Source organism: Argiope bruennichi, chromosome 10, assembly GCF_947563725.1.
Source record: "Argiope bruennichi chromosome 10, qqArgBrue1.1, whole genome shotgun sequence".
Taxonomy (NCBI): domain Eukaryota; kingdom Metazoa; phylum Arthropoda; class Arachnida; order Araneae; family Araneidae; genus Argiope; species Argiope bruennichi.
In genome coordinates, this window is record NC_079160.1 from 121,363,694 (window position 1) to 121,377,677 (window position 13,984).

Sequence of the window (13,984 nt, forward strand, 5' to 3'; positions counted from 1 at the left end):
TTTTTTTAAATTCGGATATTGGGAACGGTAATGATGCTAATTAAGTGATGAAAAATGAAACAAAAGAAAAATATTGGATATGATATTCTTTCAATCTGCTGAAATTACCCATACTCAACAAAATTTATTACCGATCAGATTAATGGAATTCAGTAGTTTAAACTTTGCACCCGTTATGGATAAAAAAAAATTATATTTTCTGTTTAAATTTTTTGAATTTCTGGTTAAGGTTTCATCTAAAACCAAAATTTCTTCCCATGTTTTAAGTATTCAACTGGGTTTTAAGTATTCAAGTTTTAAGTATTCAACTCTAACTAAAAACGCAGAAAATATTGCTTGAAATTGTTTTTCCTCATTTGGTGAGGACAAAATTTTAGCAAAAAAGCCGCTGGATGTCTTGCATCTGTAACTAAATTTGGAAGTTCAAAATCTTAAGAATTATTAAATATTGATAATGAAAACTTTTAAATTCTTATTACCATACAGACAAAATTGGATAATTTAGAGCTAAGGAAAGATAAATAGTAAAGAATTTGGTGATCATTTATGTAAAATTAAATCTTTGAGATCTTTATATCGTGCATTGTAAAAAATAATTACCAATATTCTCAGAACAACATGTTGACAAAAGATTCTAGATTTCAAATTGCTGCAATTTCTTATACCGTATTTATCAGTTATTGTGCAATTTTGTGAAACGCAATGCAAATGATCTTAACAAATCTATTTCTTTTTTATGCATAAATTATTATGTTGTGATTGCTTTATTTATAATTTATTTATTATTATTTTTCAGAGAAGAGGATTTTTTATTTTATAAATAATTCATTGTTTTATCTTTCTCTTATATCTTGTTACTTAATCTTTTATAAAAAATTTGCATATTATCATTCGATTTTTTAAATTTTAAATCTGTTGAGCCTTTGTTATATATATTTGTTTCTTTAAATATATATAACAATAAAATATTGTCAAAGAAATCGTTCTCTTATTAATCTCTAAAATTTCTTTTTGCTTTGTTTTGCAATATAAATCATTTCCATAACATATCTAAAGAATTTTTCCTATATCTTTCTGTCTATATATTACAAAACGTTGCGGTATCTTCGAAGTGAAAAATTTTGTTTATTTACCTGATCATGGCTTGAAAAAAAGTTGGTATTCCAAATTCAAACAAATTGTAGTTCTTTCTATTTCAAATCCAAAAATATTCCTCACAAGCTTTTCTTTTGGGAATTCTTTCCAACATATTGTCTAATGTCCGTTTCTAAAAATTCCAAACATTTTAATCTTTAATTTGCTTTAATTGCTTCAATAAAAATTGATTTTGTAAACTTTTTAACATAGATTGAGAGCAATAAGAACTCTTATAAATTATATTCTTTACATCCAACAGAGTAGGATTGAGTTGTTTAAATTGATTTATAATTACTTATTTGTGTTTTACCTCCTATTAATTAACAAATTGTTGCCATCAATTTCTTATATATTTTTTTATTTGCCGTGAAAACATCCACTAAACTCCTTTATTTCAGCTGCGAGAAATATTTAAAAATCGTCTGTCGCGCTATTAACTGAGAAAATTCATTTTCTTCTGGCTTCTGTAGAGTTTTGTGCGCCGGAAAAATCGTTTGCTGCGCGGAAAAGTTGCGCTTTATTGAGTTAGAGTCTTTCTCAGTAATTGAGTTTTCCAGCTGCTTTTCGGCTCTCTATTCGATTTGCATCAAGAGCAAAACTTTCAGCGCTAATTATGGAGGGCGGAAAATAAAATTTGCATGGAAAGACGATTAAGCTGTGGAACAACTTTGGATGACAATAGATTTCAAGCCTTTAGCACTAATCTTGTTAGGCTAATGCAAACTTAACTCGCGAAAATATTCCCGCTTTACAAAATATATTTTATTAACATTGCAGAAAAGTGAAATCCTGTGTGGAGAAAGTCGCAGTTAGTCTCAAAAGGAATGATTTAATCTGCGAATCTTATTCTCCAAGAAAGCACCGGCTTCTGCGATATGATGAAACGGCTGATTTAATTTCTCTTCAATCTGTTTGCTTAATTGAGCCAGTGGTTCATTTTCTATAAAGAGTGGGTGATCGATTAAGCAACATAATCCTTTGAAAGAGGATGCCCATTACCTAAACTGTTGGATAAGAGATCAATAATTTATCGTGCATTTGTTGGAAATTCGATTAATACTTCATAAAGAATCCAAAATGTAAATAATTGTATATTATTTTTCTATTTTCAGTTATATAGTAACAATAACACACATATCTTTTTTTTGACATTTATATTCGGCATTTGAAATTAAGTGAATTTAAAATTCGAAATTAAGTTAAAAGATTTATTCTACAGGAAAAATCTGACTTCTAAAAAAATGACGAAATGGACTATTTAGTTTCAGTTCAACATACTTATTTAATTAATCCAGTAATTTATTTTAAATGTAAAATGATTGATTAATTAAGGCGCATGAGTTTTTCAAACTAAGTGTCCCTTGTGTTGGTTAATAGAGTGTCGGTCTATCATGCATGCATTGCCATGAAAACTCGATCAATTTCTTCTAAAGTAACGGCTCCCAACATTTTTTTTTTTTTTTTAGCTTTTAATTAACAGTTTTTTTTAATATCCGCTATTGCCATACCTTTCAATCATTCCTTTATGAAAAAAGTTTTTAATAATAACATTGAAGAGTTTTGTTTAGTTTAAAAATCAAACCGCACGAATTAACTTAAAAAAGCCTTTAGGATTTATTCTTGTTTTTACATTTTATTCTTTGATAATACAATTATATCAAGATATTAAAATGTGAAAATTGCATAGAAATCACTTGGCATTCATTTATGATGGAAGCAAACAATCATTTATTTTGATAATCAACTTTTAATTTAGAGGAAAACTTCAGTGAACTAAGTTCTATAAAAATTTAATTAAATGAAGGAAAGTACAATTTCATACCTCGAACTGCCTTAAGACTTTTATGATATTTGTTAGTAATATAAACATAAGACGAATATGTTTTTTTTCTATAAATTCTGTGTTAGAGAAAGATGGTTAAATACTGTTTTATTTTAATATATCTAGTTCTTGGTATTCTTCTTTTGCTTCTACCCAGAAGTCATTCGAATTTGTTTTCCGAAATCTATTTTTTACAAGAAATTGGAGAGAAGGTATTCTATAAGTTTTTTTGTTTTTTTTACTTTAATTTATTACTTTCAGTATTTTTCTCCAACTCCAACCTTAATTCCAGGCCCTAATATATCCACAGCGTTCACGAAAAAAAACGGGCATCATAGATTTTTTGTGGTTCGTTTTTGCTGTTACTGCTTTCTCCAACAACGAACTTTTATTCTGAAAAATGTGAATTATTTTAATACTTAGTTCCCTATAGTAAGAATATTATGTATTTTTTATCTAAGTTTTCAATACCATTCTGGTGTGAAGTCTCATAATATTATAGAAAACTGAACAATATTCCTATTAGAACATAAGTTTGCAGTTCAAGCTTGTCTGGATACGAATACTCACCTTGAACTAATACTTAATACATTCTTAGAAAACAGCGTGGCCCTCCTGAAATTTATCTGCACAACTTGCGGCTGTGAAAGAATTGTTTGACTCTATGAAAAACTCTCGAAATGATGCTGATTTTGTCTGTAACTGCGAGATCTTGCATAAAATCTGTAAATCCGTAATCCGGCTGTTTATAATTCTGAGTTTTGTTTTTAGAACATTATTTATTTAGATTACTCAAAGAAAGTATACATTGTATACGGGCTTGGAAAATATAAAGGTCATTCCCTGTATTTATCAAATCTGATTTACTTTTGAGTATTCTTCTTTTGGCATTAGAAAAATATTCCGTTTTGCCATCAAGTGTAAAGTGTATAATAAGCAATACAGCAAACGTATCAGCCTGCAATGGACCGGAATGCACATAAGGTAAAATGCAAGTATAACTGTTCGAAAAAAAGTAGGTGGTAGGAGTAACAAACAAAATCACAAAGAAAAGTCAGAAGCGTTATATGTTGATTTTAATGAAGGGGTATTTAATTTCTACTAAAATATTGATTAGCATATAAACAAGCTTACAGAACTATCTCTTTATATTAAAGCTACGTATTTGAATTTGACATATTTGATGCATCATCTAGTACCAGGGCATAAGAGAAGTATGATTTCAAAAAGCGATGCATCATACACAAACAAGATGATAAGCCAAAAAATGTATTCCATGGATTCAGCACAAAAAAGAACCCTTATTCTTGCAAAGCTTCTGTAATACACCTAAAATCTGAAAAGGAGGACTTAAATTAGTAATAGATCTCCTAGAACATGTCGACCATGCTCAATGAAATACAGATGTAGAAATCTAACTGGTCATCCTATTTTCTGAATATTATCTTTCTCGCTACCAATTAATGTTTTGTTGCAGAGAAAAAGCGTTATCATTTATAATGACAAGATAGTTTCACAGACGAACAGTCATAGCTGTTGTGGAAATATGATAATTTACTTAAAGATGTACCATACAATAAGAGATACTGCCTTTTCTGCATGAATACACAGTAGTTTGTTGAATTGCAAATAATGCCATATTTTCACAAGTAACAGCTTCGTATATAATATGCATGCATTTTTTAAAGTAATTTTTCGAATTCAAAACGAAAGTTGTCAAAATAAGAAGTGCAAAAGGAAAAAAGATTCAACATTTACTTCTAAGATATCATAAAATAGTTTGTGAATTTGTATGACATTTCTTTAACAAAATTATAAACTTGAGAACGATTATTAAACTAATTCATTCCTTATTAGACAAAACGAATTAATTTTGTGTGTAGATTTCATAAGTTTGTTGACCTTATTCTGTTCTCACGAATTTAGTCGCAAATTAAATATAATTTAAAAACACATATATCGTAATCTCAGGTTCATTTCATTAGTAATGAAAGATCAAATGCAAATACCTAAGATAAAAATTTGAATATTTTAAAGCAATATTTAGAAACAAATTTTCTCGTATCATAATCTTTGTTTACTCGTATCGCAGTGTCTTATAACAAGTAATTTACAGACAAAAATTTTTTCTTAAAAATTGTTATTTCTTTTAGTAAAACTAACAGTATGAAAATATATATTGAATAATGAGAATAAAGAATAAAGTGCAATATATTGCTTAATTCAATGTAACGACAAATATAATTTTGCAAAACAAAAATTGAGCAAATATCCGTGGTTGAAGATGATTTTATTACAACAAGAAAGCTTCGAAATATATTATTCAATTTAAAAAAAGGGCGTAACTGCAGTTTTCGGAATATTTTCTTTTAGATTGTGTATACAAAGAAAGGCAATCCCATATTTATGCATTGGTTTCAATAGTAAAAAAATGAAGAAATACATTTAAATATTAAATTTTTACGGAAGCCTAATTTAATTTGAAAATATTCTAAAACACAACATTAGTATTCATTAGAGTTTTCTACATAATGTTACTGATACTTGAAAAATTTCAGCAATATCTGAACATTTTGTTTTATCTAATTTCTATTTGTTTCTTTTCTAATGAATACAAAAACTATTTATTCAAATTCCTATCGTTTTTCAACAGTATTCCTTTCGTTTATTAAATAACTGTATATAGGAGTTAAAGCCATGAAATCTTCTGTTATTCAATTTGGTTTCTTCCGATCAACAGAAGTGTAATGAATACCTCTTAAATTTTATTGTTTATTTTTATCTGTCAACTGCTCTTTCGCTACATGAAAATTACAGGCGTCAAGCATTCTTTCCTGTTTTTTTTATTATAAATGCTAAATGAAAAAACATTTAAGTTTTCTTCATACTTTGAATTAGATGTGGGTGGTTGCGTTGTTTTTGAATGAAGGAAAGCAAATCGTTAATTAAATCAATTTTTTAAATTTACAATATTTTTCGATAAATTCAATCAATTTTTGACATTTACAATATTTTTCGATAAATTCAATCAATTTTTGACATTTACAATATTTTTCGATAAATTCAAACGCTCCTTCGCCAAAATACACACTTCAAAAAAGAACTTTGCATGTTTATTTTCATAATTTTTAAATACTTATATAAATACTCTTCATTTTAGGATAAATGTTTTACTTTAGCATTATTTTAGAAATTCCTACACATTTGTCATGCAATAAAAATAAATGAAAAAAGTCCTGAATAAATAAAAAACGTTTTCTTTTCCAGTCTCTCTTTTTCTCTTCCTCTTTTTCGCGTTTTTTTCTAAAAAATATTTAGATACTTTAAATATTTTCTAACTTATAATGTTTCCTGAGGGATTAGAATAACTGTTTTAATAACTTTAAAAAGTAAAAATTACATCTAGTATCTTTTCATTTTTTTCTGTCACATTCTAAGTAAAAAAATGCTGAAGTTAATTAGATATTATTTATGATAAAATAAATGGCATCATTACTTATATGTTAAATAAAACTACATTTCTTAATAAAATAGATAACAGTAAAAAAATTTATAATTGTCTTTTTTTAGGCGTGAATAAGAAATTCTTTCCTTTTCTTGAACAATACTGGTGCTTATATACTACTTTATTTCTTTCAGCCACTTATGTTTCCATTGTGTTTAGTTCCAAGTTTTATAATTTGCTTTGAAAATGGTATTTCATGTTAATTAATATTCATAGTTCCTATTCTCAAAAATTATCCCAATTTTTAAAAAAAGTGTTACTATTAAATTCTGATTCGACTAACATGTGAAGATCAAGAATTTAAATTCTGTTTGTTCAATATATATTACTTGAAATATTATCATCTTGCTCATTGTTTATTTTCTGAAATATATTTCATTTCGACCTTTCTTTGGATCATGGAAATTTGTCCATTTCTAAGAACTAATTTTAATACAGTATTTTGAGTATCCCAAAGATTTAACATAATCATTAATGAAATGACTTTTCTCATATCACCTTAAAAATATCATTCATTAAATAATATCAGTTTTAATATATCGTATTAGTGTCCTTTATATGGTTAATCGATTACATAGATGATACTTCTATAGCATATAGCGTGCGGCATGATATTTTTAAATAAACAATTATTATTTAATTTAATTTTAAGTTACCATAAAATTTAGAATATGTTACTGCAAATTGTCAAGTATTTATAATACACTTATGTTTTCTATCATACAATTCCATTAAATCATCATCGAAAGTAAATAAAGGCTAAAACGTTCCTCCTGTAATTTCATATAATAAAGGAATGGCATAATTTCAGATTATATCTGATATTAAAAAGATTTTTTAAAAGATTTAAAGATTTATTAAAAGATTTTGCAGAAAATCTGTTTTACATAATACAAATTATATTCAAATCAAGCAAAATTTCAGCAGTTCAAAGCTTAATAATCTGCTCTTAGGTAACTTTATTATAAATAAGTAAACCGAACATTAACTTTTTCAAAATAGGAGTAAATAAAAAATTATGGCTTAAGTCAAGTTACGTAACTCATTATATTTATTAATATTTATTATTAAATGATCGCATGGTTGTACAAGATTATTTCATTGGTGAAAGATCTGTTTCTACCAATAATTAGTATCAAGTTCAAATTTATTTAAAAGGAAATCAAATTGTTATTTACATGTTTCATACCTCTCGATGCAATAATATTTGTTAAATATTTTCGAGAATAGAAATAGGAATAAAACGAATGTCAGTCACTGTTTCTTTTTTCCTTCCAGCTTTTATCGCATTGTAGTTCAGACAAAGTAAAATGTGCTCATCTGATCTCTTTTGCGCGTGATATGGCAAAACGATATTAAGTGAGAGGTATACATGGTGTATGAGTGCAGCGGTTGAAAACTTTCAAGAGAAACAGAGTACACCTAGACAATAAGGGAACTATATAGCAATGTATGGTCCAAAATGCTTTCCTGGCGCTGTAGTGACGGCATAAATCCGCGTTGGAAAGGTTTTTCCAGGAAAGGTTTTCAGTAAACTTATGGGACAATATCGTAGGAGACCACCTCGTCGAACCGTACTTGTTGTCCCAACGTATGACATCTGTTCTTCCTTCAGCAAGTATTGCTGCAGCTGTTGGACGACACACACGTATCGGCTGCTATGCGTTCTTCGATGTGGTTTTAGCATAATAGAAGCTACGACCATTACAGCACTGACTTGCGTCTCCATCTGAATGCAACGTATGCCCTACAGTGGATCGGGCGGGATTGTCCAGTGCATTGGTTCCTCAATCGCCAGACTTCACTTGCCTTGGTTATTTCTTTTAGGAGTACATCAAGACACTGGTGTAGGAAACTTCCTTTAATAGTGCCTAGGACCTTATTGACAACATCGTGGCAGCTGCTGGGGAAGTTTGGGACACGCCCAGTTTTTTCCCTAATGTTAAATCTTCAGTGCACCGGCGAAGTGAGGCCTGGGATCGTAATAGTATCTTAATTAAGCCTAATCGGGGTCGTAATTTTTAAATATTTGATGGAAATCGTTATCTTTTCTTGTTCTTTTTTCGCAGTATTTTTGCTCTACTAAGAATTATAAACATGTTTTCTTACCTTGTTCGTACCCTCCCTTTCTTGTGTTTTATGTCGTCACTACCGCGCCAGGGAAGCGTTTCACACCAGCCATTCCTATGTGATTTTCCATCGTCTAGGTGTATTCTATCTATCCTGAAACTTTGTAATCGCTGTACTGATACACCCTATAGGAGAAAGAAACCGTTTCACTTCTGCTTTATTATTATCTTTTTTTAAATACCATTTTGTGAAGTTATTGCAGCTATCATTTCAAATTCTTCGCAATAGTTACTGAAGATCCAAATGCATAAATGAGATCTATCTAAAAATGTGGTTTATGTTTATTTTGTTTTTTAAAAAAATGAGTTCGCAGTTGCGAGAAGAGTAAGTAGAGTGCAAAGTGTGCAGACCATAACTAACTGCTCTAATGTGAGTGCCGTTTCTCACCAGGGTTGTTGTCGTCGAGAAGAGTAGACGTTCCTCCGTAGTTCGGCCCACCCTCCGGTAAGTAGAACATCAGACAACCCCTTCTGCATCGCACTTCGCTCACTCATGTTGCATCCCTGCATTTGTCCCATGTGAAATGTACCCATCTTGCATTTTGTTTATTTTGCTTCCAAAACAATAGGCATCAGCTTTGCACTCTTCTTTCTCTTTGTCTCTTCTTCATACTCTCCTTTCGCCGCATTCGAACACATTCAGGGAATTTAAAAAGAGAAAGTGGAACAAAAATGTTCGTTATCATGTGCACAACGAGGTGGTAATAGGATGGGAGGGAGTTATCGAAACTTATTCATTGTTGACATCAACAATTTATTGAATATTTTCATTTACAAGGAAATTGTGCTTTGAATTATATTACACCCAATTCTTTAATTTAGAAATTCAATTTATAGGGAATGGAATGCTCTTAAAAATAACGATTTTTTTATGTAAAAAAGGACTGCCTGTATCTTTTAGACATGATTAAAGTATAGAGGTACATGATTTTGCCCCTTTAACGCCGGAGTTCAGGCTTTTATCTTTGATAACGTGATTATCGTGTTTCATTTTGTTAAATTTTGCATGTAAATACATAATAATTTTTTAAAGGATAGAAAAACACAGTTTTTGATTTTAGAAATCAGCTTCCATCAAACTTGCTCAACTATGTTGAGATCCATTTTTTAAACGGTATTCACATCTGTACTAGAGAAAAATAGGTTTCATGACAATATTCCTGTAACCCAATAGATGGTAACTTGAGTAAGCACATTTCAAATGAAAGGCTTAATAATTATCATGAATCAGTATTCAACATAATGGTGGATTTACACTCGGCCAGTTACAAACCATCCAGTAAGAAAACGCATGCGCAGAAAGGGACTGATTTATGGTTGCCACAATTTCATTCAGGCATTTCATGCTTGGCTATAAACTGCCGTTTTGGCGTGCCTGATTTTTTTTTTTTTTTCACTGATCATCGTGTTTAGTGGGCAGTTCAGTTATCACTCATCTCAATCTATTATAAATGATTTATCTAAGATAATTTTTTATCACTAAAAAACGCAAATTCTACAAATGCATGAGCAGTAAAAAAAAAAAAAAAATACAGCGGCACGTTGTTGTTCTCTCGAGACAATTATTGCCATGGACTGAGCAGCATTTTCCAGCCTTTCTACGCATACGTTCCCTACTGGCCGAGTACAAACCCACTTTAATGATAAACTGACTATTCGCAATATAATTGGTAGCTTACATAATTTAAATATTTATCCACCAAATTCTTGTTGGCACATGATAACGTGAAATTTGAGCTAACCATTTCTTAATTCCAAATTAATTCGAAAAAAAAGCCGAGAATTCTTCGTGCACTCGATGTTTCTCATGAGCACTTTTACTCGTCTGCACAGCTGATAGTGAAAAAATGATGATTTAACTTGCAGCATCTTGTGAAGTGCAACACATGTGTGCATCTTGGCGTCTGTCTCATGTGTCGATGTTGCTAATGTGCATTGTTCTGAACATGTTTTGCACTTACTTAGTCTGTGTGTTTAAACTGGTTCTTTAAATTGGAAACCAATTCCAGTTTTACCTCTTAATATCTTAAAATTATGAAGGAAAAAAAACGCCTTTAAAACTAAATTAATTTAATTAAAATGAAGAAATAAAAAACCCCTGAATGTTAATTGCAGAGATTTTTTAATTTAATCTGAATATATACCATTTTACAGTAAAATAATACTAATAATACTAAAGAGTTATTTTTTTTAAATTTATGATTTAAAAATTTCTTGAAATTATATGTTTGAAGAAATTACCTCTACCTAAAAACAGGATTTGCTTGAAAACAGTTTTTAAAAATATGTCTACAAAATGAAAGGGGGAAATGTTGATATTTTATATTTCTGCAACAGGGATTGAATTTTAAAATCTGAGCTTTACAAAATTTCCTCTAGAAAAACCTTTATAAACAAGAAAAAGATCATTCATTTTACGCCAGATCTCTTTAAATAGTTCAAATAAATAAGGAATATTGCCGTTTTGAAGCCTTGAAGTTTTGAAAGAAAAGAATTATTTTCAACTTTACGGCAAAATTACTTGGATAAAAGTAACAGAAAAATTATTCTTATTCCATTCATAAGATTTTAAATTTCCAAAACTCAAGATTCCTACAAATTAATTAGTAAAAAGAGCTTTTTTTTTAAAATAGTAATCAATGCATTCTAAATTAAATTAATATCACCATTTAAAAAACTCGTATGCAAATAACTCTTGTAAAACTCGCAAAAAGTAAGTTACAATAAAAAAGAAATGAGATATGCACAAAACTTCATGCAGGAAGGCCATTACGCTTATGAAACCGATTTTTTTTCAACTTATCTCAAAAAAAATTACCGTCATACACTGAGATAGAAGACAATAATTATTCAATGTTCACAAAAATTGTCAGTTACAGTTGAAATAACAATTGTGATTTATTGCTTGCATGACGTTTGTAATGTTATAATTTAGTTTCAGTTTCTCTTTTTGTATTATTTCTTATTGTTATCATTCCTTTTCATGAGTATGGTAAAGTATATCCTTTCAAAAACTCAAAACGAAAATAAACAAACCCTTCTGAGACAATTTTTTTTCAAAAAAAAGTCATGTAAATTTATATGAATAAATGTAAGAAAATGCAGGCAAAATAACTAAAAAAGTTGAACTCATATTTAAATTCTTTTTAATTCAATTCAAAATATTAATTGTAAAAATGAATGTTTCATTTTATTATTTTAATATTATAAAAATATTAATCAGTTAAAAATATTAATATTAAAATTCCTTTATTAAGAATTTATCTAGAAATGTCATAAATAATTCTATTAATAAATTAAGTTATCGAACTTATTTTCAAAAATAAATATGTTCTAATATGTAAATATGAATCATTGATCAATACAGGGTTTATTGGCTTATTTAATGAGATTAACAGTAAAAAAAAAATTGAATGTCTTTATTGACATGCAAAATGTAAGAAATTTTAGCTTTAAAAGATCAAGACAAGATTTTTAAATTAATGATTTTTTTCTCTTTTCTAAAAGCCTGTTATAAAAAGTATTTATAACAGGAATGAAATTGAAAGGAATTTATTTATTGATCTTTTTTCCTTTTTATATTTTTCTGTGTTTTTGTCATATTTTTTTATCTTTTTCCTTTCTCTTGATGTTTCTTGCATGCCTTACATTCATTTTTCTCTATTTTTCTTTGCGTATTTTCTTACCTTAATTTCTTCTATAATTCTTTTAAAAATATTCATTTTAACAATAAACTCACAGTAAATCACTACTTTAATTGTAAACATAAATCGATTTTATAAGATGAATATCATTTTATGACTTTACACTGAACTGAAGATGAGCAATATTTTTTTTGCTGTATACCATGAGTTTTTTTCATACCAGATGTGCTGGTAGGATTAAAATCATGGCATCTAAATTCTTAGAATTTCTTGAAGAAAACAGTTATATCTTGTGAGAAAGGTAACAAATACTTTATTCAAAGTATATGTCATCACTAGCCATACATTTTGTCCATCTGTCCTTCAAATCCTAACAAAAAAAAATCACATTTTGTGGCGATTCAGTTAGTAAATCATTTTTTGGCAATTTCGTGTGCGAGATATCAATGAAAACAAGTGGAAGTTCGGTAAGGCCAAGTCTGGCGAGTATGGCGGATAGGGCAAGAGTTCTCACCATGTGCTGAAATGATGTCTCTGACATCTATTGATGCGTAGAATATGAAACGCTGTCTAACTGCAAAATCACTTTTCAATGTCTTCCGCCCAAGTGGATATTTTACCTTTCATTAATGGTTAAACTGATCGGTTGTTTATAATAGTTAATAGTATTCATTATTTCGCTTGATTCTAGAAGCTTATGGTTATACACTAAATGCCAAACGTGCGAAATCACCTAATTTTAATCGTCTAAACCAGTGCATATTCATGTCTTACGTTAGAGCATTGTTACCATAAATTTCCTCAAAAACTGGCCTTTTTTATAATTGAAATAAAAATGCAGCCACACATTCTTTATTTTGTTTGAAACTAAACATGTTTAATCACATCAAAACAACATCACGCGAACTCAGAATCGGTTGCACGTCAACGGATTTTGGTAGTTACTGTCCACGAAACAAACAAACAGTCGAAACTGCAAACCTCGCCACCATCAAGCAAATAATAATAATAATAATAAATCGTAGTATATTGCTTTCGTAGTTCCTACAAATTTCACTATTTTTTTCAAGACATAAACCTTTATTTCTAGATCATAGCTGATGAAAAATTATATAATAAGTAATTAAGACATTTAAACTATTTAAATGAATATGTTATTGTTTATAGAAGACAACATTTTAATGGTCGACTAATACAAATTTTAAATATAACTCGCTTTTCCACAAAATTAGCAAGAATGAAACGGTAATAAAATATCCAAACAGCAACTGCACGGAAACAAAAAAAAAAAGGGTACATAGGAGTATTGTTGGAAAGAAAAATTTGATAAATTAGAACAATTTCGAACAAGAGAAATGCATATATGAATTTATATGGATTTGATAGATAGCACTTTAGATATCTCTAAAATGCAAAGACGTTAATACTTGTGATGTCATACACATGTGACCCACATCACCGCGTATGCCTTCTGGTTATGTAATATATATTATGCTGCGAAGTCCTGGACATTTTCTTCTTGAAGAAAATGAAAAAAAAAGTTAAATTAACCCTAAATCACAATTTTTATGTTGACTTTTTTTAAGCACATTTATTGTTTAATTTTATTATTGTTAATATTTTTTCTAAAAGCATTAAATCTATAAGTTGAACACTATTTATAAATGATGTGAAAAGAAGGCCTTAAATGTTTTTCAAAATACACTATAGAGCAATCATTTGGACTTACAGGTATAACATTCATTAC

The 13,984-nt window shown here is 28.9% G+C and overlaps 1 protein-coding gene across 2 annotated transcripts in view; it reads left to right on the forward strand.

Moving 5' to 3' along the window:
- LOC129988578 (potassium voltage-gated channel protein Shal-like) overlaps positions 1–13,984 on the forward strand; it is a 299,749-nt gene that overhangs the window by 277,699 nt on the left and 8,066 nt on the right. The window contains exon 5 of one of the 2 annotated variants that reach the window (XM_056096829.1): positions 8,985–9,038. The exons of the other annotated variant lie outside the window; for it this stretch is intronic. Coding sequence (XP_055952804.1) covers positions 8,985–9,008 — 24 coding nt within the window. The 3' untranslated portion in view covers positions 9,009–9,038. The remainder of the gene's footprint in view (positions 1–8,984; positions 9,039–13,984) is intronic. 2 annotated transcript variants of the gene reach the window in all.